We start from the raw sequence: 25,806 nt of genomic DNA, 5'->3' as shown, positions 1-25,806 counted from the left end.
GCATCGGCACATACTCAGTTTATGTGCGTGTTGCTGTGTGCTTTTACTAACAGTGACACTATGACGGCTGTGGTGCGTTTTCGGTCCGATGGAAATCAGAGCAGGTAGTTCAATGGGAGAACCTGGATTGTTCATTTTTCACCAACATAAAATACACAGTCAAGTCGAGACACCTCGACTGTGATAGCCACTCAGCCGCTGTCAGAACAGCAGAGCGTCTTTAAAAGTGACTTTGTTCTTAATGTCGCAATATTTATAGAGCTAGTCTAAAACAGTAAACAAAGTCATATTGATTCTTTTGGATTTTGATCACAATCACTTTCAATAATGTTTTCCTTATGCTGTCTAAAACCTTTTTTCAAAAACTGTCACTTTTATTTACAAAAGAAATACAATTTAAAGAATATTTAGTATTTATTTTTCTTCAATTAGTCGACTCTCCATACATATATAGGAATAGAACTTTACGTCTTTTGTTGTAATATAACTGATTTTAATATAGAAGCTGGAGTAACACTTAACAGATTTTTGTTGGTGGTGTGCCTCGAGATTTTTTCCAATGAAAAGGTGTGCCGTGAATGAAAAAAGGTTGGGAAACACTGGTTTAGAGTAACAAACGCAAGGCAAAAATACTTGATTTGACTAGAATTGATTTGGCATGAGACCGCTCGCACTAACACAAACAATGAACCAACGACAATATGAAGCCAGGAGTCGGCACATTGATGCACTGGTTATCTTATCGGTCTCACAGTGCAGAGGTTGTGGATTTGATTCATGCTAAAATTCATTGTCATTTTGTTTTGATGCATTTCTTATCTGAAACAATAGCATATGTCACAACTTTATGCATCACAGTGCAGAGGTCGTGGGTTCGATTCAGGCTTCAGCCTTCCTGTGTGGAGTTTGCGTGTTGTCCCATGTCTGCGTGGGTTTCCTACATTATGGTAGGCAGAGTGAACACTGTGATTGTGAGTACCAATGGTTGTTCGTCTCTGAGTGCCCTGCGATTGGCTGGCAACCAGTTCTGTCCCCCGCCTACTGCCCAAAGTCAGCTGGAATAGGCTCCACCACGCCCGAGACCCAGATGAGGATGAGCAGTTCAGAAAATGGATGGATGGATGGATGGATGGATGGATGGATGGAGGGAGGGAGGGAGGCACAGGTGGGTGGGCGGGCGGACGGACGGACGGATGGATGAAATAATGCCATGTTTTTGAAAATAGGCTTGGAAATTAAAATGTCATTAAAAATCTCATTCATCAATTAAATAATCAACAGATCAGCCAATTATCAAAATAAATGTTAACTGCAGCCCTACTGTAGATCAACATTGCAACTAAATCTTTTTATCACTGGTTGCTCATATTTCATTGCACAATGACAGTATGCTATACATGGAGAGAATGTGTGTGTGTTACAGTTGCTGCAAAAATCGTGATTGGTGACTTCTTCTGTTGTCAAAAGGAATTTTATAGCTTCTGTGAAATGAGGTGAAAATAGAATAGAATAATCTAACATTACTCTAAATAAGTGACTCTCAACTGGAAGGTTGGACCCAAAAGTCGGTTGAAACACAAGTGCCGCTGTCTCACTCTTAAGATACTTGTCAAAACTGTAAACAAACACAATGCTGTAGTGCAGCCTCTGGCTGGAGGAGATTATGGCGAGTCATACGCTTCAGACGCTACATGTTTGAAAATATAGTATGCATAGGCTAATACGTATATACATGATACATATATAAATAATAATTTCATCAAAATGTATTCTTTATTGTTTGAACTTACAAAGTGGGTTACAATCTGCAACAATAGGAAAATGCTGATCCAAACGTGACAACAGTTGAGAGCCAATACGTGTTGTAGGCTACTACGTATTTTAGTAGCTTGAAAAATAACTTGAATTTCCAGTAATTGATAAACATGTTTTATTCATCTAAAGATGTTATTTCATCATTTTAGACTTACTTGACTGTAGTCACCCATCATTTCCTGAATAGCTTTTCCAAATGGACCACCTGTTCTTCTTTTGAGTGTTGTGAGTTTTCCACTGGAGAAAGACTGAACAAACAGTGCTGAAGTGCCTTTAAAGAGTCTAACAAGTTGTACCTGTCAAAATCACACACGTTACGGATGTGTGTGTACAATGACTGAAACACTATTTGACCCTCTATATTTTATGATTTATTTAGGATAAAGCTATTGTGAAAAAGTTGTGAATGTAAGGTAGTGTGAAAATTGTTATTGTTACGGAATCAAAGTTAAAAGGTATCACTGGAAAGTTCTAGTTACCGTATTTTCCGGGCTATAAGTCGCACCAGCCATAAAATGCATAATAAAAAAGACATACGTATATAAGTCACACTGGAGTATCCATCCAACCAGCCATCCATCCATCCAGCCATCCATTTTCGATACCGCTTGTCCCCACGGGGGTCGCGGGTGTGCTGGAGCCTATGCCAGCAGTCATCGGGCAGTAGGCGGGGGACACGCTGAACCGGTTGCCAACCATTCGCAGGGCACACAGAGACGAACGATTCGCACTCGCACTCACACCTAAGGGCAATTTGGAGTGCCCAAACCAAGCATGTTTTTGGGATGTGGGAGGAAATCGGAGTTCCTGGAGAAAACCCATGAGGGCACGGGGAGAACATGCAAACTCCACACAGGGAGGGCCGGAGGTGGAATTGGACCCGCACCCTCCTAACTGTGAGGCGGACGTGCTAACCAGTGTATCACCGTACCGCCCCCGACTGGAGTATAAGTCACATTTCTGGGAGAAATTTATTTGATAAAATCCAACACCAAGACAGAGATGTTATCATGAAAGGCAATTTAAAATAAAAATAGAATAGAGGCAACAACAGGCTGAATAATTGTACCGTATGCTAACGTTACATGCCACATAAACAATGAACTGAGAACGTGCCTGACGTAACATATTAAGAGTTATTCAGATAACTATAGTGTAAATAACATGCTAACAAGTTTACCAAACCATCCGTGTCACTCCAAATCACTAAATCCAATGAAATCTTCATCCTCGGTGTCACTTTTAAACAACTCCGCTAACTCTGGAGGTAGAAAATTCAGCGCTTCCTCTTCTCGCTTCTTACATCCAACTCATCGTCAGTTGCAGTTCTGATTATTCCACAGGCTTAGTCCGAAAAATACGGTAACTAAAATTTAAGAATTCAAAGTAAGCTCATGCATTAGGTCATCCAAAGTAGAGATCTCTGATTCTGAAGATTATCAATCAAATCTGATCAAATGTTGCTTAAAGAGCTGAGTCGTTTATCCAAGATAGGATCAGGCACATTTTCACGAACGTGGTCTCTGTATACAAGTGAAGTTCCTTCGGGATTTCTTTTCATATCAATCTGATCTGTTGTAACTTTAACCTCTATCAAGTGAAATGATCCATGATCAGGCTGTTTTCCCGGTGAAAGTGAAAGTCACGTTAGACTGCACGAGACAACTGGCTGGTAGTTGAGGATGGAAGGCTAAACACAGCATAGTCAATCAAATTAGACAGGACGCACACATGCACTATGTGCACATGCACATGCTACACGTAATACAAACACACAGACAGGGACAGCTGTGAGTTAGCAGTCATTCAGTGGTAGCACATATCAGCAGAGCTTCAAATTTGTCTGCCTGTTCCTCAATCCAATCCATTAAAATGGCATTACACCACCTGCGCCACAACTTAGACCTCCTCCAAGCTGGTCTAAGGTCTAGTCTACTTTCAGTCACCTAACTGTCAGGTGTGGCGGGGGCGTAAAAAAAGAAAATACCCTCAGTCCGCCGCAACCCCTAGTATGGCACAGCATAGTCTATCCAAAACACAGTGAACTAGACTTGACCTGCCACAAAAGTCAAGATGCGCCACTTTTTACACTGAGCGGACATGTGCATGTGCAAAAATAGATCTCCAGGTGTCAGCTCCCGCCAGTCCATTTCAACTGAGACGGAGAAGCGTCAGTATCATGCTACTTGGAACGCAGATCTGCAAAGTCTGCTCCTTTTGGGGTATCTGGAGCCTTTCACACGCACAGCACGGCCCTTGTTTGTGCAGTTGTGCAGTTGTCTTTGGGTGGATTGTGGAGGGGGTGTTCCAACATTGGTGGCTGCAGCTGTGCTTCTTCAGCCAAATGAAACCAGAGAAGATGGGTTCTGCTACCCTCAAAAAATGCATGTAAAGGCACAATACAAACAACCTACAGTACCCCAATTTATTTCTTATGAAATCGTGCTCATTGACAATCACCAATTTACTAAAAAAGTGATGAAGTCAGTCTAACAAGGCTCTCGTAAAGACAAGTACTGCAACTTATGTGTGTGTGTGTGTGTGTGTGCGTGTGTGCGTGTGCGTGTGCGTGTGTGTGTGTGTGTGTGTGTGTGTGCGTGCGTGCGGGTGTGTAAAATATGATCTAATGATTTTGGAGATATGACTGACAGGTAACAAGAAGACTGGCCAAAAAGTTCTTATCTAATCAAACCTACCTGTTATTGGACCTTCTAACTTTGCAGTATTTATTTGAGATTCATCTCTCATGACAGACCTATTGCTTTTTTTAGACAAAAAGGTAATTTTCTGCTTGATCATACTAATCCTCTTAAAGGCTTTGAAAAAAACTTTAATTAGACTGGTGTTTTGTGACATCAAGTCTTTCTAAAGCTCTATCTATCACTCATTGTAGTCATAAAAATACCTCTGCTGCATCCCCGGTTCCAGTACCAAACATACAGGTGCAAATTGTGTTGAAAATTTGTGTTATTTTGACCCAGTTTTGTTTAATTCAAACAAAAGCAAAAATCATTACTGAATGTTGAGTGAAGAAAAAAAAAATTCTGTCTCCTTTTCCAGGTGTCAAAGTGTGTCAAGGTTAAGTCCTGGGTGAGATGGCCATGCGGCTACAGTGCCACGGGACAGTCTTGTTGGCTGTGGCCTTTTTTTTTCTGCCTTGCATCATTTCCTCCCTGAACCTGGAAGATCCAAATGTCTGCAGCCACTGGGAGAGGTTTGTCTGCTCATTTGCTGTATGTGTTTAAACCAGGGGTGTGACACAATGACACAACACTATTTCAGCCCGATCTACCGTTCCACTCCACTCCTCTGCAAAAAATGCTGTGCCGATATGTAGCGACTCACCATAATGTGCTGCACTTTCAATATTTGTTCAGTCAGTGCACAAGTATCTAGCTGCGCTCCACTTTTGTTTACCCCAGAATAGAAGAGGCATAAAACATATGCTTTAACCTATCTTAACCTTGAAAAATGACTAAGATTGCAGTAATTAGTATGTTGCAGTAGTACAGTGCTGTCGAAAAGATGGAAATGAAGCACAAAATGTTTGCTCTAAATTCAAATAATTTATTATCATTACTATGTTTTTATATACCGTATTGTCCGGACTATAAGTCACAGTTTTTTTCATAGTTTGGCCGGGGGTACGACTTGTTCTCAGGAGCAATTTACCGTATTTTCTGGACGATAAGTCGCTCCGGAGTACAAGTCGCATCAGCCATAAAATGCATAATAAAGAAGAAAAAACATATATCAGTCGCACCGGAGCACAAGGGTTAGGCATTTTTTGGGGAAACTTTATTTGACAAAATCCAACACCAAGAACAGACATGAATTGACAACAACAGGCTAAACGATACGGTATGCTAACGTTACACAAACACAAATGAGGAACTGAGAACGTGCCTGACCTAACCTATTAAAACCAGCTCAGTGGCCTAGTGGTAGAGTGTCCGCCCTGAGACTGGAAGGTTGTGGGTTCAAACCCCGGCCGGGTCATACCAAAGACTATAAAAATGGGACCCATTGCCTCCCTGCTTGGCACTCAGCATTCAGGGTTGGAATTGGGGGGTTAGATCACCAACTGATTCCCGAGCGCGGCACCGCTGCTGCTCACTGCTCCCCTCTCCCCCAGGGGATGGATTAAAATCACACGGGGATGGGTTAAATGCAGAGGACAAATTTCACCACACCCAGGTGTGTGTGTGACGATCATTGGGACTTTAACTTTAACTTTAACTTAACAGTTATTCAAATAACTATAACATAAATAACAAGTTTATCAAACCATCCGTGTCACTCCAAATCATTAAATCCATCGAAATCTTCGTCAGTTGTGTCACATATAAACAATGCCGCTGCTGACTCCGGAAGTACGCATCGACGTCTGACTCATCATCAGTTGCGGTTCCAATTATTCCACAGGCCTACAGGACTGTCTCAGAAAATTAGAATATTGTGACATAAACACAAACGAGGAGCTGAGAACGGGCCTGATGTAACATTAACAGTTATTCAAATAACTATAACATAAATAACACGTTGATCAAACCATCCGTGTCGCTCCAAATCATTAAATCCATCGATCGAATTCGTCCTCCTTTCTGTAAACAACGCCGCGTGTGCAGCGTGCCGCTGACGTCGGACTCGTCGTCAGTTGCAGTTCAAATTATTCCACAGGCCCAAATAACGATATATAAAGTATATATCAAATAACTATCATATAGACAACAATATTATCAAACCATCTGTGTCACTCCAAATCATTAAATCCATCGATCGAATTCCTCGTCCTTTGTGTAAACAACGCCGCGTGTGCGCTGCGCCGCTGACGTCGGACTCGTTGTCAGTTGCAGTTCAAATTATTCCACAGGCCCATATAATTATAAACAACAATTTGATCAAACTAGCTCTGTAACTCCAAGTCATTAAATCCATTGATTGAATCCTTCGTCCTTTATATAAACAACGCCGCGATTGCGCCGCACCGCTGACGTTGGACTAGTTGTCAGTTGCAGTACAAATTACAGTAATCCCTTGCTACATCGCGGTTCGTTTCTCGCGGTTTCACTACATCGTGGATTTTTTTTCCAAATTGAAAAAAAAAGAGATTCAAAATTAAACTTTCAAATTGAGAAATTATGGCACAAATGTCGCCCACTCGTCAGCAGAAGGCGGGGAGTGCCCACACAATTGCAGTGCATACACTTGTACCTTTTTATAAAAAAATTGTTATATTAACAAGAGTTCTAAAAACACATTTAAGAGTGTTATAACTTGTTATTGAATAATCGTTATAATAATAAAACAGTTCGAAAAACATATTTACAGTATGTACTTGTACCTTGTGTCATGGAACGGATGGAGCAGGGCGACCGAATGCAGCTTGGACCAGGGTTTATTGGAGAACTCAAAGACACACTCGGCAAACTGACATGACTTAACAAAATAACTAGAGGACTAACCGACAGGGACGTGACACAAAGGACGTGAAGACATTACGACAACAACACATGCAATGATCCGACGGTGAGCGAGGGGCATACAGGACTTAAATACAAAACACGAAACACGAGGCAGGTGACCGCGGTTACATTGATTGAGGTGACACAGGAAGGGAGGGGCGACGCAAACAAAAACTATGGCAACCTAGACACATAGCAAAACTGGGGACGAGACATGACAGTACCCCCCCACAAGGGACGGCTCCCGACGTTCCAAAAAACCGAAACCGAAACCTCCACGCGGCGAACAGGGGGGCGGGGGGGAAGCGCACCAGTCCAAATGGCCTCACCGGCCATGGCAAAGTCCTAACCGCGCTCGGCGGCAACTCTGGGGACATGAACCGCAATCGGCGGCGACTCTGAAGACATGAACCGCAATCGGCGGCAACTCTGGAACACGAATCGCAAACGGCGGCAACTCTGGAACACGAACCGCAATCGGTGGCAACTCTAGGGACACGAACCGCAATCGGCGGCATATGAAAAGTCAGAGCCGCAATCGGTGGCGTTTGGAAGTCCGGACCGCGATCAGCGGCATTCGGAAGGCGGAGCAGTGCGCAGCGGCAAGAGCCACCACACGCCACAGCAGTGGGAGCGGGGCAAGGGACGATCGCGGGTCCGGCGCAGCTGGCTTGAAGTCTGCCGACGCCCGCCGGTCCTGCGACGCTGGGGTAGAGCCCGATGGCGGCCGCGAGTCTGATGGCGCCGGGAGGCACTCCGATGTCGGCCGCGGGTCCGGCATCGCTGGAGCGAAGTCCGACGGCGGCCGCGGAGCCGCTGGCGCCAGAAGCACTCCGATGGCGGCCGAGGGTCCAGCCTCGCGGGAGCGAAGTCCAGTGGCGGCCGCAGAGCCCATGGTGCTGGAACACGCTCGGACGACAGACGTGGATCGGGCGTCGCAGCGGGAGCTGATGGAGGAGGTTGGTCCAGGCGCTGGTCGCTATAGTGGTCGGCTCATTCTGTCATGGAACGAATGGAGCAGGGCGACCAAATGCAGCTTGGACCAGGGTTTATTGGAGAACTCAAAGACACACTCGGCAAACTGACATGACTTAACAAAATAAATAGAGGACTAACCGACAGGGACGTGACACAAAGGACGTGAAGACATTACGACAACAACAACACATGCAATGATCCGACGGGGAGTGAGGGGCAGACAGGACTTAAATACAAAACACGAAACACGAGGCAGGTGATCGCGGTTACATTGATTGAGGTGACACAGGAGGGGAGGGGCGACGCGAACAGAAACTATGGCAACCTAGACACAGAGCAAAACTGGGGATGAGACATGACACTTTGTTATTAAAATTTTTATAGTAATAAAATCTGTTCTAAAAAGATATTTAAAGTATGTGTTAAGAATTCTCCATGTTATTTATGTTATTCAGCCGTGCTTTGATTTGAGGTAGGGTGCTTTATTTTGAAGACCGTTTTCAGATGATACCATTTCAAATCATTAAATCTCCTAAATCTGTAAGTCAATGAATGGAACTCATTGTCAGTGAGGCTCCATTTATTCCACAGCCATAGTGCGCCCTCATGCGGTTTAAAGTGAAAATAACATGTGAAGTGATCAACTATACTAGTAAGTAAGTAATGTGTTAATGATCAAGTAAAAATTTGTGAATAATTTTACATATAAGTGGCTCCTGAGTATAAGTCGCCCCCCCACCCAAACTATGAAAAAAAACCGCGACTTATAGTCTGAAAAATACGGTATATATCAAATAACTATAACATAAATATCAAGTTTATCGAACCATCCGTCTCACTCCAAATCGTCAGCACAGCCTCTACTTCCGGAGTCAGCAGAGTTGTTTATAAGTGACACAGAGGACGACTGGTACTCCGGTGCAACTTGTATATGTTTTTTTTCTTCTTTTTTATGCATTTTATGGCTGGTGCGACTTGTACTCCGGAGCGACTTATACTGTAATTTTCGGACTATAAGTCGCGTTTTTTTTCATAGTTTGAGTGGGGGGGGGCGACTTATACTGAGAAGTGACTTATATGTGAATTTTTTCACAAATTTTCAAAATTAAAAAAAAAAAAAGAAAGAAAAAAAAGTTAAACTGCGATAAACGAACCGCGATGTAGCAAGGGATTACTGTAATTTGAATTTCAAGTGACGTTAGTGGCGCGGCGGTTGTTTACATAAAGGACAAAGATTCGATCACGGGATGACTATAATGACCACGTACTACCGGCATCATTAGCGGCTTTGTTTGTAAGCGACACGGAGGACGAAGAGTTTGAAGGATTTAATGATTTGGAGTGACACATAAGGTTTGAAAAACTATTATGGCTTTTACGCACGCCCGGTCCTACTCTACGGAGATTCACCTTCTTTGCCCGGTTCGAGTCCGAGCCACCTGAAGCGGCCACATCACATCCCACAGTCCGCAGCAGCTTCACCCTCACAGTGAAGGAGCACGAGGTTAGGCGCACGATGCGGACCATCAACCCGAGGAAGGCTGCGGGTTCTGACGGTGTCACTGGGCGTGTCCTAAAGGACTGCGCAGATCAGCTGGCTGGAGTCCTCACAAAGATCTTCAACCAGTCCCTTACCGAGTCCGCCGTCCCATCCTGTTTAAAATCCTCCACTATAGTCCCCCTGCCCAAGAAACGCCACATCACCAGCTTTAATGACTACCGGCCAGTCGCACTCACCCCGGTGGTGATGAAGTGCTTTGAAAAGCTGGTACGGGGTCACATCACATCACTCCTGCTCAGAGGTTTTGACCCCCACCAGTTTGCCTACAGGGCAAATAGATCCACAGAGGATGCAGTAGCTACAGCCCTCCATGCTGCACTGTCCCACCTGGAGCAGCCGGGAAGCTATGTGCGGATGCTCTTCGTGGACTTTAGCTCTGCTTTTAACACCATCCTCCCCCACATTATGGCTTTTACACACGCCCGGTCCTACTCTACGTAGCTCTCTTTCACCTCCGTGGATTGAAGTCGGGGGCCGGCGCTCGGCCGGGTGGCTGTCCAGGGACGGTGGATGGGGCTCGGACATGGCTGTTACGCACGCCCGGTCCTACTCTACGGAGCTCTCTTTCACCTCCGTGGATGGAAGTCGGGGGCCGGCGCTCGGCCGGGTGGCTGTCCGGGGACGGTGGATGGAGCTCGGACATGGCTTTTACGCACGCCCGGTCCTATTCTATGGAGCTCTCTTCCACCTCCGTGGCTGGAAGTGCCACCTCCGGGGATGGAAGTCCACGCCGCCACACACCTGGAAGTCGACGCCGGTGCTTGGGGCCGTGTGGTGGTGAACTATTTATGTTATAGTTATTTGATATATTTTATTTCGTATAGCAACTTGTGTATGTTTTTATCGTTACAGTTCAGTACTTGTTGGCTCGTTGAACTCTTTTTTTGTTAAATAAAGAGACGTTTGCCAAACCCACGTCTTTCCTTGTACTTTGTTAACGCTATAATATAGTTATATACTAGATCTGTGGAATAACGACGAGGCTGACGTCAGGACGCACGCGCGGCGTTGTTGACAAAGGACAAGGAATTTGATGGATGGATTTAATGATTTGGAGTGACACAGATAGTTTGATAATATTGTTGTTTATATGATAGTTATTTGATATATACTTTATATATCATTATATGGGTCTGTGGAATATTTAGAATATTTAGACGTCAGCGGCGTGGCGCATACGCGGCATCGTTTCCATAAAGGACGATCGATGGATTTAATGAATTGGAGTGACACAGATGGTTTAATAAACGTGTTATTTATGTAATAGTTATTTGAATAACTCTGAATGTTACGTCAGGCCCGTTCTCAGCTCTTCGTTTGTGTTTATGTCACGTTAGCATACCTATCGTTTAGCCTGTTGTTGCTCGTTCATGTCTGTTCTTGGTGTTGGATTTTGTCGAATAAATTTCCCCCAATATGCGACTTGTACTCCGGAGCGACTTATATATGTTTTTTTCACATTATTGTGCATTTTATGGCTAATGCGACCTATATTCCGGAGCGACTTTTAGTCCGAAAAATACGGTAGTCCGGAAAATACGGTAGTACAATATCAGTGTGAGATCTCTCCTTATTAAAGACAATATAGATATTCTGTGGGTAGGAATTTGCATTCATTTCAATGATGAAAAATGATCAGAAATGAGTGCTTTGGCATGGTCATTGAAGGAATTAAACTTGAATCTCAAGGCACCACTAGAGCAACAATAGTTGAATACATAATACTGCTACTGGTTTTATAGTGAACAAAGTCAAATGTTTGGAGCATTGGGTTCATGAACGGTGATTGATTTTTATTTTGCCTTGACACAATCTGAGCATATGGACACTGTATATTGTTTACATACTAAACATGGTCTCAAAATTGGTCACATGGAATGGTCACAAAAAGGTTCCTTATACCCCTCCATTTAATAGTGTATAACAAAGCCTGTCCTAACAGTGGGCAAAGGTAGGGTAGAGGTATATTTAATCCCAAAGAACCACAAAAATTCCTTTTGGATAAACTTGGGTGGTAGAATGTCATGCATGAAAGCTCTACATACACACAGGGATTCTGACAGTCATTTATGTCTGATCTCTTGTCTCCTTCTCTTCCTGTGGTTTCAGATATTCAGTGACAGTTCAAGAGTCCTATGCCCATCCTTTTGACCAGATTTATTACACCAGCTGCACAGACATCCTCAACTGGTTCAAGTGTACCAGACACAGGTGAGGATCACATCAGTGGCAATCATTTTCTAGACTATTTCTCGATTTTACATTATTCTCATTATTGCCATTCCTTGTTCACAAACGTTAAGATTCCTACCTCTATTTTTATGAACAATGAAAGTTTGGCGTGAGGCCCGTTGTAAATCTGCACAGAGGCAGGTTAGACCGGGTGTTGGTAATTTCGCAAACATGTGCAAGCAGGCGAGTATGGCTTGCATGGAGACACATATGTACAAAAATGGAAGTAGTGATTCTAATGTGACCAGAGCATTGTCACAGTTTTTGATGATGTGGCAACAGACGACATAAGCAGTAGTGCTGTGCACCAATGAGTCGCAATTAATTTACTCATTCGATTGCAAAGCAAAAAAATCTCGAATTTGTCGTTCGAATTCCTATTGGTTCGAGAACCGGGACGTTCGAAAACCGAGGTTTGACTGTATATACACGTGTATTTTCCGGACTATAAGTTGCTCCAGAGTACAAGTCGCACCAGCAATAAAATGCATAATAAAGAAGAAAAAAACATATAAGTCGCACAGGAGTACAAGTCGCATTTTTGGGGGAACTTTATTTGTCAAAATCCATCACCAAGAACAGACATGAATAGGCAACAACAGCCTAAATGATACAGGATGTTAACGTTACATAAACACAAAGGAGGAACTGAGAACGTGCCTGACGTAACCTATTAACAGTTATTCAAATAACTATAACATAAATTACACATTTATCAAACCATTCGTGTCACTCCAAATCATAAAATCCATCGAAATCTTCGTCCTCCGTGTCACTTTTAAACAACGCCCGCTGCTGACTCCAAAAATGCTTGCGCCGCTGAGGTCAGACTCATTGTCAGTTGCGGTTCCAATTATTCCACAGGCCTAGTGCGCCCTAATGCGGTTTAAAGTGAAAATAACATGTGAAGTGATCAACTACGTATACTAGTAAGTAAGTAATGTGTTAATGATCAAGTAATAATGTGTTAATAATTTCACATATAAGTCGCTCCTGATTATAAGTCGCACCCTGGCCAAACTATGAAAAAAACTATGACTTATAGTCCGGAAAATACGGTATATATGTGTATATAAATAGACAGATAGATAGAGAGAGAGAGAGAGAGAGAGAGAGAGAGAGAGAGAGAGAGAGAGAGAGAGATAGATAGATAGATATGAAATATAATATTTAAAATCCCCAAAATACCTACGAAAATCGACTAGTTCAGGGTGTAGTCTGCCTTTCGCCCAATGTTAGCTGGGATAGGCTCCAGCACGTACACAACCCTGAACAGGATAAGAGGTGTTGAAAATGGATGGATGGAGCTATGAAAAATATGCAAGTCTGCAGGTGCTGAGCCAAAGGTATTCGGGGGTCAACTGTATAATCATAGTGGAATCTAATCTAACTGGTCTTCATCTCACTGGACAATTGACCTTCCTGTTTGTGTGAAGGGTAAGCTACCGGACTGCGTATCGCAGAGGAGAGAAGACTATGTATCGTAGGAAATCCCAGTGCTGTCCAGGCTTCTTTGAAAATGGAGAAATTTGTGTTCGTGAGTATCTTCACAAATTTACAGCTGTGTAAAAAGCCTGGTTTAATGGACAATGTGTTGTAAAATCACCACCACCAAAGCTGAAACAATGATCACATGAAACACAACGTTTTGCATTATTTGACATGATTCAAGCCTCAGTCAAAATATTCTGTATCATTACAAACATAGAGCCACACTTACAAAAATGATTATATATGTATACATACACTCACCACCCCATAGTGGCTACATTTATATGGACACTTTTATTTGGATTAAAACCCTGATCGAAATAATAATAATAATAGTAGGCGGCACGGTGAGGCACTGGTTTGCATGTCCGCCTCACAGTTCGGAAGGTGTGGGTTTGATTCCACCTCCTGCCCCACCCTGTGTGGAGTTTGCATGTTCCCCCATGTTTTATTTGAAGAAACCTATATCCAATAGATGAATTGTGTTCCTTATGTCTTCATTTATGATAGCCATTGTATTCCTTTGTTCAGACAAGGGTTGTGGGAATTACCTTAGCAAACATTTCAGACAGTTTTGGCAGCAACCTCTGCCTTCGTTGCTGCCGAAACTGTCGGAAAAGTTTGCTAAGGTAAGACCCACAACCCTTGTCTGAACAAAGTAATACAATGGCTAACATATCCAAATTTAGCAAGATAAGTTACCGTTCAGCAACTTATAGTAGCTCATAGACTCTTCCAGGTTTTGATTCTAGACAGAGATCATACATTTTAGACTCAGAATTAACTGAAGGTTATCCAGACATTTTTCCGCTTCTAAATGACGGCAGCAACATTTTAGCTTCTCATGCATTTCATTTAATAAAATATGTAATTTCTCTTATATAATGGAAGAAGTGGAGCAACATGGGGTACTGATACTTAAGTCAAGTCAAATCGTTGTGCTTCCAAACCAGTATCCACTACAGTATGCGTCCCTTCAACAAGCAAAGTAGATGTTCTCTGATTCACACATTGCCTTACATCCTTCTCTCTCCCTCTTTAGCTCATTGTTCAGAGAGCTGTGTTCATGGCCGTTGTGTGGCCCCCAACACCTGCCAGTGTGAGCCTGGATGGGGGGGGTCCAATTGCTCCAGCAGTAAGTCCTCCAGCTGTTGCTGTCTGTGAGGTGACAAGTCTTTGTTTGGGAGAGCCTCATGTTCTGTTAAGCGTTAGAAGAGGAAAAACAGATAGACTATATCATTGTTTAGGTTATTCCTAATGGTTTCAGAAAACTGTTGCCAAGCTTTTACTAACTTACTAACATTGTCTGTACAGTTGAAAAGGAGCTAGGAGTTGCATTTTTCTCCACTTAAGCTCTGCCTTTGAGTACTTTGATTTCAAAGTAATGACCCTCATAGTCAACCTCGAAAGCGTTTTAGGTCAATATAAATTGGTCTTAGTTTTCATAGGAGCTACAGCATCCAGGACAGTTGAAAATTCACTTGTACTCTAAATTGTCCTTAGGTGTGATTGTTTCTGTGAATGGTTGCTTAACGTTGCCCTGTGATTGGCTGGCGACCAGTTCAGGCTATAACCTGCCTGGGAGATTGAGATGGGGTCCAGCGCACCCGCGACCCTCGTGAATATAAGCAGTTCAGAAAATGGATGGATGGATGGTTGCTATAAGTGGGGAATTCATCCATCCATCCATCCATCCATTTTCTTTACCGCTCAGTCCCCACGGGGGTCGCGGGCGTGCTGGAGCCTATCCCAGCCGTCATCGGGCAGTAGGCGGGGGACACCCTGACCCGGTTGCCAGCCAATCGCAGGGCACACAGAGACAAACAACCATACGCACTCGCACTCACACCTAGGGACAATTTGGAGTGCTCAATCGGCCTACCAAGCATGTTTTTGGGATGTGGGAGGAAACCGGAGTGCCCGGAGAAAACCCACGCGGGCCCGGGGAGAACATGCAAACTCCACACAGGGAGGGCCGGAGGTGGAATCGAACCTGCACCCTCCTAACTGTGAGGCGGACGTGCTACCCAGTGCCCCACCGAGCCGCAAGTGGGGAATTCAATGCTTTGCATTTAAAAATAAATAAATAAAAAAACAGAATAGATGGTTATTTCAGTTATAGTTGCTAACAGCAGGCCTTTTTCACTGACTGTTTGCTGATTGAAGGGCATTCATGTAAATGGCAGTATAGTGAGTTGTTTAGCATTTGAGAAACATCCCACACTGTGACAAATACAGCCAGGTGTTGCGGCTCGCACGGCAATAGACCCGACAATTCCGGTTCAGGTTATTGGGCACAACTGCTAAATAACTGAAAAACATTTTAGAATACAATGAATCTGAAGAAAGCACCTTTTTTACACAGCCATTTGATTAGATATGAATAAGCGCAAATAGTGTCAAGTGAAGGGATGTTTTAATTGAAAAACATTTTCAATACACACTCCCAAAAATGAGAATGATATGAACCATGTTAAATGAAGAAAGCTGAAATTAAGCATCATAACATGCTTTTTTTTTTTAAACGATTTGTATTCGCATTAATAGCCATCTTTGCAGACCTATGAGCAGTATCTCAAAACTGATTAGGAAATTGTATTTATTCAGATAATTATTGGGGCATTTTGAACTCCAGAAGAGATCACACATTCCCACCCACACAGTTTGGGAAAAGAATAGAACACAGCAGGTGGTTTTTTCTCTCTTTTTGTGAATCCTTCAGCTAGTTAGAGCACTCTTTTCCATGAGTACATGCTTGGTAGACTGCGTATTCACCAAAGAGTTGGGGGGAAAATATACTTTCAGTCCAGCTCAGTGGCCTTGTGGTATGAGTGTCCGCCCTGAGACTGGGACGTCGTGGGTTTGATCCCCGGCTGAGTCATACCAAAAGACTATAAAATGGAACCCGATGCCTCCCTGCTTGACACTCAGCATTAAGGGTTGGAATGGGGATCCTGTAAGGAGCTGCGCCCCACAGTCATTATTAGCAATATATAGCTTCTACTATGGGAGCTCGTCTGAGGATGACCTAACTAACCTGTTCTCCATTTAGCGGACCCTCATTTCACTGCTTTTGGGGACTGTCACTGAGGAGACAAAACAAATCAACAGCTAAACTTAAGTTTCCTAAAGCTGACATCAGAAGAAAGTATGCCATCCATGTTTTATCCATAATCAAAGTCATTTGACCCTTTAACCATCGTCAGCAATATGGTGTTCTGTGGCCATCTTAAGTAGACAGATGAATTAGAACAATTTGCTGTCAAGCAAGTGGATGAAGTTATACAGTAAAGCCTCATTGCTAAGTCATTGAAAAATAATTTGAACACAGCGACCAAACCTATATATTGTGCAGTTTTAGCGTCTACAACAGGGGTGCCCAAACCTTTTCAGCTCGCGAGCTACTTTTGAAATGACCAAGTCACAAAGATCTACCCACTAAAAAAAAAAAAATTATATATATATATATACCGTATTTTCCGCACTAAAAGGCGCACCGGATTATAACGCACCTTCAATGAACGGCCCATTTTAAAACTTTGTCCATATATAAGGCGCACCGGATTATTTACTCGAAACATTAACAGAGCAGCCTATTTTGACATGAAATAGCCTGGTACGTATAGCAGCTATCGTTATAGCATTAGCCATCCGCAAAGTCCCATGAGCCTCAGCTCGCAATCTCCCATGAGCCTCAGCAAAGTGTAAACAATCGCGTTTCTCAAACGATCTCCTATAAAATGATCGGAACTGACTAAAGTTCGATCTAACACATTGGTACTGCTTACCTATGTTTCCCTTCCATATCAATCCGTAAATTTACTCGAAACATTAACGGAGCAGCCTATTTTGAAATGAAATAGCCTCGCGGGTACAACAGCTATTCGGTGACGCCCCCTGACTACAGTTGCCGTAATGTTGAGAGGGAGAGAAAACAAACTCCAGCGGAATCGGCCACTACAGGTTAATTAAAGGCCATATCATAGAAATGTGTCTTTAAACGTGTCTTAAATGTTTCTACTGAGGTAGCAGTTCTAAAATCCATTGGTAGGGCATTCCAAAGCTCTGGAGCCCGAATAGAAAATGCTCTAGACCCTGCAGACATTTTCTTGGCCCTCGGTGTCGCTGAAAGACTAGCGTTTTGCGAACGAAGGTTACGAGACGGAACATAAGGAACAACTAGGTCGACGAGATATGAAGGCGCTAAGCCATGCAGTGATTTATAGGTTAATAGAAGAACCTTGAAGTCACATCTTAAATGGACCGGGAGCCAATGTAAGTTGGCTAATATTGGGGTAATGTGATCAAATTTTCTTGTCCGTGAGAGCAGCCTTGCAGCAGCATTTTGTACTAACTGTAGACTTTTGATGCGGGACTTAGGAAGACCAGAGAATAATACATTACAGTAGTCCAGGCACGACGTGACGAGCGCATGTATAATAGTTTCCGCATCACCGGTCGAGAGGATCGGACGAATCTTTGCAATATTACGAAGGTGAAAAAACGCAATTCTGGTTATATTCTTAATGTGCTTTTGAAAGGAGAGCGTTTGGTCAAATATTACCCCGAGATTAGTTACAGTATCGCTCTGAGTGATAGTACGGTTATCTATAGTTATAGTGGTTTCCTTAAATAAGTGTTGATAACGAGTTGGACCAATTATCAACATCTCAGTTTTATCTGGGTTAAGACGAAGGAAGTTGAGAGACATCCATTGCTTGATCTCCGCAAGGCACGCCTCAAGATTACAACAATCCCGCGGATCTGTCATCGATAACGGCATATATAATTGGGTGTCATCCGCGTAGCATTGAAAACTAATATTATATTTACGTATTATGTCCCCAAGCGGAATCATATAAATATTAAATAGAATTGGTCCGAGTACCGATCCCTGTGGGACACCACACGTAACATTATAGAGCTCAGAGGACGTATTGCCATGGACCACTCGGTGCGTCCTGTCTGATAGATAGGAATGGAACCAGCCTAGTGCTGACCCTGAAATACCAACACAACTTTTAAGACGCCCTAATAAGATATCGAAGTCTACAGTGTCGAAGGCAGCACTAAGATCGAGTAGTAACAATACAGATGAAGTGTTTGAATCCATAGCTATGAGGAGATCGTTAGTCACTTTAGCAAGTGCTGTCTCAGTGGAATGATTAGCTCTAAAACCAGACTGAAAAGAGTCATATCGATTATTGGCGACCATGTAATCAATAAGCTGCTGCGCTACTACTTTTTCAAGAAGTTTTGCTATGAATGGGAGGTTTGAAACTGGCCTATAATTACTGAGACAGTCCGGGTCAAGATTTGGTCGCTTAAGTAACGGTTTAATGATAGCGGTTTTAAAGGCTGTTGGCACTATCCCAGAGGAGACAGACAGATTGATTATATTTAAGACGGACGGTCCTAAAATTTGAAATAATTCTTTAAATAGTTTGGCTGGAAGAGGGTCGAGTAAACATGTTGTTTGTCTAGCCGCACTAACCAATTGTGTAAGCCTTTCAAGGGACACGCTTTTAAAATTTGAGAGGGTTATTGCATGATCATCAGCGCTGGTAAACGGCGGTCTCGAATGAGCGATTGGAATGGTATTCTTGATCTCGTCCCTAATGGATTCAATCTTTTGAGCAAAAAATTTCATGAACTCGTCAGCTGAGTGGAAGGAACTATCGGCGGTCGGCTGGCGTAATGTCAGCTTTGCCACTGTATCAAATAGGTGTTTAGGATTGTTTTTATTGAGATTAATAACTTGCGAAAAATAACGAGTTTTTGCTAAGATAAGCGCATCTTTATATTTCAGGAGGCTGTCCTGCCATGCCTGATGGAAAACCTCAAGTTTGGTTAAACGCCATCTGCGCTCATGCTTTCTACATAATTGCTTAAGCGTACGTGTTTCATCTGTGAACCACGGAGTAGGCAATCTACGGCGAGTTTTCAGACGTAGCGGCGCCACAGAGTCGATGGCATTTAACAATGTCGCATTGAATTCATTTGTAAGATTATCAATAGAGCCGATGTATGCGGGAAATATGGCGGTTGCCGGCGACAGTAACTCAGATAGCGCAGTTGCAGTCATGGAGTTAAAATTACATGCTCCTATAATTCTGATTGCTCTCTTGTCTTTGACAAGGAACTAAAATTTCAAATTTTATTAAGTAATGATCAGACAGAACAGTAGTGTATGGCAGTACTGCTATATTTGAGGTTGCAAGTCCTCGGGATAATACCAGATCTAAGGTATTTCCATTCTTATGCGTTGCTGCCTGTACGGCTTGCGTAAAACCAAACGTATCAGTTAAAGTCTGAAACGCCGAAGTAAGTGGCTCTGACGGTAAATTCATGTGGATGTTGAAATCGCCCATGATAATTATATTATCCGCATTGGTCACTAGATCAGCCACGAATTCTGAAAATTCATCCAGGAAGCCAGAGTAAGCCCCGGGTGGACGGTAAATAACAGCAAGATAAAATGACGGTAAAGCGGTGGATCGGACAGTGAGAACTTCAAATGTTTTAAATACGTTGATCGAACGAGGCCTAAATCTAAGCTCGGAATTTGAGATGAGGGCGACACCCCCACCCTTTTTTTGAGGACGCGCCACATGCGAGCTCACAAAATTTGGAGGCGAGGCCTCATTAAGCGGCAGCAGTTCATTAGGTTTTAACCAGGTCTCGCAAAGACCAAAAACGTTTAGATTATGTTCCGTGATGAGGTCATTAACAAGAACTGCTTTCGTATGAAGCGATCTAATATTCATAAAACCGAGTTTAAGTGTAATCGGTCGATCAGGGTGCGTATCTATCGAAGGATTTATAAACGAGATGCGAGTAAGATTGTGTTCTCTAATAATAATAATTCATTAAATTTATATAGCGCTTTTCAAACACCCAAAGACGCTTACAGGGAACAAGGCAAAGACATACATGAGGGGAGGGGGACGGGGAGGAAACAATCGGGTAAACTTAAGAAGAGAAAACCAGTTATGGGTAGGGGAGGTCATACGCTTGGGAGAAGAGGTACGTTTTTAGACGGGACTTAAATATGGGGAGTGTGGGTGAGTCACAGACAGACTGGGGGAGAGAGTTCCAGAGTCGGGGTGATGTGCAGGAAAAGGCTCTGTCACCGAAGGATTTGAGTTTGGATTTTGGGACTGTCAGACGTGAAGTATTGGAGGATCGGAGGGGACGGTTGGGGCAGTAGGGGACAAGGAGGTCGGATAGGTAAGTGGGAGCCAGGTGGTGAAGGGCTTTGAAGGTGAGGAGGAGTATCTTGAAGATGATACGCTCCTTCATGGGGAGCCAGTGAAGAGAGTGGAGAACAGGAGTGATGTGTTCACGGGACCGGGTGTGGGTAAGGAGGCGGGCAGCAGAGTTTTGGACTAGTTGAAGTCGATGGAGTGAGTGAGCAGTGATTCCAGTGAGAAGGGAGTTGCAGTAATCAAGCCGGGATGAGATGAAGGCGTGGATGAGAGATTCAGCGGCAGGGAGAGAAAGGCAGTGCCGGATTTTAGCGATGCGTCGGAGGTGGAAGTAGGAGGTCTTGACAACTGAGCTAACATGAGGTTGAAAGGACAGTGTGGGGTCAAAAATAACGCCAAGATTGCGTGCCAGAGGGGAGGGAGTGATGTTTGAGGAGTCGATGGTGAGTGTGATGGATCCAGTTTTGTTAAGGGAGGATTTAGTGCCTATGAGGAGGAGCTCTGTTTTGTCACTGTTGAGTTTGAGAAAGTTGTGGGTCAGCCATGCTTTTATTGTAGAGATGCAGGTTTCAAAATGAGTGAGGGAAGGGTTACGGGTTGGTGTCGTACGTATGTAGATCTGGGTGTCATCAGCGTAGCAGTGGAAGTCCAGATTGAGTTTGCGGATGACAGTACCAAGGGGAAAGAGGTAACAGATGAATAGGAGGGGGCCAAGAACTGAGCCTTGGGGGACCCCTTGTGTAACTGGGGAGAGGATGGATGTGTGACCGGAGAGAGAGATGAACTGGTTTCTGTTGGTGAGGTAGGAGGTGAGCCAGTCGAGTGCAGTGCCCTCAACACCTAGTTGGCGCAGCCTTTGGAAGAGGATGGAATGGTTCACAGTGTCAAAGGCTGCGCTAAGGTCAAGTAGTAGTAGGATGTTGAGGGCACCAGAGTCTGCAGAAATGAGGAGATCGTTGGTGACTTTGACTAGAGCTGTTTCAGTGCTGTGAAGTGGGCGGAATCCGGACTGGAAGGGTTCATAGAGGTTGTTGGACTGGAGATGGGTGTGGAGTTGGGCGGAGACAATGCGTTCTAGGGTTTTGGAAAGGAATGAAAGGTTGGAGATGGGACGGTAGTTGGAGAGGTTGAGTGGGTCCAAGGTGGGCTTTTTGAGGATGGGGGTGATGGCTGCAAGTTTATAGACAGTGGGAAAGTGGCCAAGGGATAAAGACTGATTAAAAAGGGTGGTGAGGTGGGGGAGGAGGACAGGGAGGCAGGCCTTAGTTAAGGTCGTTGGAAGAGGGTCGAGAGAGCAGGTGGTTGTCTTGGATGAGGTAATGATGTCTAGGATAGTGGAGGAGTCGACAAGGGAGAAGGCAGTGAGAGAGGGGAAGGGAGGGAGGTCAGGGAAGGGGGGCAGGAGGGCAGGGGAGGTGGGGGAGGAGGAGGTATTGATGGTGTCGGTCAGAGAACTGTTGATTTGGGCGATTTTGTTGTTAAAGTTGACAAGGAAGGAGTTACAGAGGGCGGGTGAGGAGGGTGGCTTGGTGACCGGTGGCTGGAGCAATTTGTTGACAGTGGAGAACAGTATGCGGGGGTTTCGGTTGGTGTTATTAATTCTCATTAATGAGAAGTAAGCGGATTTGGCAGCAAGAAGAGCATCACGATAGGAGGAGATGTGTTGTTTAAAGGTTTCAGCATGGACAGTGAGGCGGGTTCTTTTGTAGAGGCGTTCGAGTTGACGGCCAGTTTGTTTCATGGTGCGGAGTTCCGGTGTGTACCAAGGGGCAGAGTTAGTGAATGTAACAGAGGAAGTTTTCCAGGGGGCTAGGGAATCAAGGGAGTCAGAAAGGATGTTGTTGAGCGTGGTGGCAAGGTCGTCAGGGGAGGAAGAAGTGGGGTCGGAAGGAAGAGCAGAGGATAAGAGCTGGCAAAGCGTGATTGGGTTTACAGTCTTGATGTTGCGGTAGGAGATGGTGCGTTTTGTGGATTTATGAGGCGAGGGTAGAGGGGCAGAGAAGAGGATGCAGAGATGATCTGACAGTGGAAAGGTGAGAGGACGGGGGTTGGATGTGAGTGGAAAGGAGGAGCATACTATATCCAGGGTGTGGCCTTTGGTGTGGGTGGGGAAGTTGATGTGCTGGGTGAGATGAAAGCAGTCCAGAAGGGAGATGAAGTCAGACGTCAGCGAAGCAGTTGTCTGGTCGATGTGGATGTTGAAGTCACCGATTAGTAGGAGGCGATAGGAGACTGAGGATACGATGGTGAGAAGTTCAGAGAGTTCAGAGAGAAAAGACGGATGAGACTTGGGGGGGCGGTAGATAAGAACAGCAGTAGTAGAGTTGGGGAGGGAAAAAGCCAGATATTCAAAGGATGAAATAGATGGGAGGTTGAGGTCCAATTCAGTGATGGATAGGGACCGCTTATGGAGGACAGCAATACCACCTCCTCGCCCAGAGAGGCGGGGTTTGGCGATGTAGCTGTAATTAGACGGAGTGGCTTGGTTGAGAGAAAAATAGTCCAGGGGCTGTTGCCATGTTTCACAGAGAAGGAGCAGATCCAAATTATTGTCCAATATTAGTTCGAAAATAACTAGTGATTTGTTGGAGAGGGAGCGACAGTTCAGCAGTGCGACGGAGATGGATGAAGGAGCGGGGGTGGGGGAGTGGAGATTGTTGAAGTTGACAGTACGGAAGGTGGGGGTGACGGGGGGGCGAGAGTTAGTCCAGAAAGAGGGGATGGGTGAGCCATCAGGGAAATGTCGTTTAAAAGATAGTCCGGAGCTACGGTGGATGTAGCGGCGACGGCGGAGGATCCCAGCCTTGCTGGCAGCTGAGGCAGCAGCAGCAGGGAGACGGTGATTATTGTTGAAATGATGAAGATCAGCAGCAGTGTAGACAAATGGACGAGAAGTTAGTGGAATGGAAGCCCGGAGTAGCAGAAGTGATAGTTCATGCAGGAGATGCGACGTCACAGCAGCAGGGAATAATCCAGAAAAAATGGAAAAAACGGCTAGTAGCTGGTTAACTAGAAGTTGGTAGGCAGTGAAATGCATGGAAGCAGCAGTGGACCGAGTCGTGATGTTGGTGGAGTGGGTGGTGGTGTTGGTCAATCCCGACTGTACCCGTGCAAACGGCACGCCCCAGTGTGTCATGGCGGCACACAGCCGAGCCACGACCGGCGAGCTCGCAGCGAGCGGGTGCTCCCCCCGAGGACGCCGGCCAAGTGGCCAGCAAGTTGGGTTGGAGCCGTTTGCCGAGCCAAGAGCAAGCAGCTACAGGCTCAGAGCCGGGAGGTAGGAGGGTCCGGTTGTGGGTTGGCTAGCTGGCTAGCGTAGCTCGTAGTCAGAGGGAACGGGATCGGAGAAGTGCGAGCAGAGCTCCAGAGATACGCGGTGGGCAGGAGAAAAGGCGAGAAAAATAAAACAAAAAAAAAACGGGCACACTTAAAACGGGAAACACAAAACAGACAGGGGACAAACAAATAGATGACACGGTTCGGGGTAGAAGCGGCAGTCAACAGTCCAGACGCCAGCGTTGCTCTAACCCGGAAGACAAGAAAAGGGGGCGGGGTTTGTCTCTAGGCCTGACATCACCTCTCAAATGTTTGTTAGCGCGGTGGGACAATACGACCGTGGGAATTTGATAGTAAATATTTGTTACACATGTAAAATTATCTGAAACAGGCACCGTTTCATCAGCAAAACCGTCGGGGTGGAGTGATTGGATTTGTCTACTACCCCAGTAGAAAGTGTGTTTTTGTGTACTGTAGCACTATTCAAACTGTCACGCTCTAGTCTACACAAGGAGCTATGTGCATGCTGGAAGTCTAGCCTAGCGCTAGTTAACTTTAGCTTAACAGACTCCAAAACCATCCTGACAGGTGGTCTAATCACCTGTGCCCCGGCCTGCTCTAAAGTGACCTGTCATGAGTGGCTCAAACAGTAATCTATATTCCTAGAAAGAGTGAAGGCGCCTTCACGGTTAGGGTGAAGGCCGTCCTTCCTCAGCAGGTCGGGGCGGCCCCAGAAGGAGGGCCAGTTATCTATAAAATACAGTCCCTGCTTTTTACAGAACCCAGCCATCCATCGATTAAGGGAGACTAATCTACTAAACCTCTCATCAGTGCCTCTCCCAGGCAGGGGGCCAGAGACAAATACTCGATGCCGACTCATCTTTCTGGCGAGATCACAAGTCCTCGCTATGTTTTTCTTTGTGATCTCTGATTGTCTCATCCTAACATCATTGGAGCCGATGTGTATCACTATGTCCGAGTAGCTAGTGTTGTTGGAACTACGCTGTTGTCTAGACCTATTGCGAGTCAGCTCCCTAAGATTAGCTTCTATGTCGGGTGCTCTGCCCCCAGGAATACACATTACCGTGGCTGGATTTTTAAGCGTAATATTTCGGGTAATGGAGTCACCTATGACCAAAGTGCGAGGGCCAGTAGACCGAGATGACTTTGGACGGCTATGCGTCTTACCTGGTTCATCGCGATTAGCAAGCCGCTTGGGGCTAATGCTAACTGGGCTAGCGGGCTGACTACAGTCCGCGTCTGTGTCCGCCACATCTACTGTTATCGCGCAATTCTGCTCTAACTGGCGGACACGTCTCTCTAGCAGGGACAACCTCTCTAAGAGAAGGGTGCAGTTGGTGCACGAAGCCGTACAAACCTCTTGATCCGCAGCCATACTTTGTGTCCGATGATCGACGGTAGACAAACGGCCACGAAGCCTCCGACCGCTCTCTCAGGCACTCCGTCTGTGTAGTAAAAAGATTGAACAGTGTAATAAAAAGATTCAAACTTACTTTAGAATCAGGGAAATGAGTTCCACTATGGCCAGCTGCCCCACTCATTTTTATACCCTTTCTTAAGTTTAAGAGAAAAAACAGGGTTCTGACAATTGGAGGGAACTCGCGAGCTAGCGTGTTTGTGTTGTGTTGTTAGCGCCGTTGTTTGTACACGCGTCAAGTGCGAAAAAAAATAAAAACATTTTAATATCACGCGATCGACCAATAGTGGCTTGGCGATCGACCGGTCGATCGCGATCGACGTATTGGGCACCCCTGGTCTA

General features: G+C 44.7%; 1 protein-coding gene across 4 annotated transcripts in view; it reads left to right on the top strand.

The window, feature by feature from the left end:
• megf10 (multiple EGF-like-domains 10) overlaps positions 1 to 25,806 on the top strand; it is a 78,035-nt gene that overhangs the window by 2,833 nt on the left and 49,396 nt on the right. For 3 of the 4 annotated variants that reach the window (XM_037265788.1, XM_037265787.1, XM_037265785.1), the window contains exons 2-5: positions 4,876 to 5,029; positions 11,929 to 12,030; positions 13,488 to 13,588; positions 14,585 to 14,677. In XM_037265788.1, coding sequence (XP_037121683.1) covers positions 4,911 to 5,029; positions 11,929 to 12,030; positions 13,488 to 13,588; positions 14,585 to 14,677 — 415 coding nt within the window. In that variant the 5' untranslated portion in view covers positions 4,876 to 4,910. The remainder of the gene's footprint in view (positions 1 to 4,875; positions 5,030 to 11,928; positions 12,031 to 13,487; positions 13,589 to 14,584; positions 14,678 to 25,806) is intronic. The other variant, XM_037265786.1, reaches the window with a different exon arrangement.

This window comes from Syngnathus acus, chromosome 12 (genome assembly GCF_901709675.1).
Source record: "Syngnathus acus chromosome 12, fSynAcu1.2, whole genome shotgun sequence".
NCBI classification, from domain to species: Eukaryota; Metazoa; Chordata; class Actinopteri; order Syngnathiformes; family Syngnathidae; genus Syngnathus; species Syngnathus acus.
This window is presented reverse-complemented; position numbering and strand designations above follow the sequence as displayed.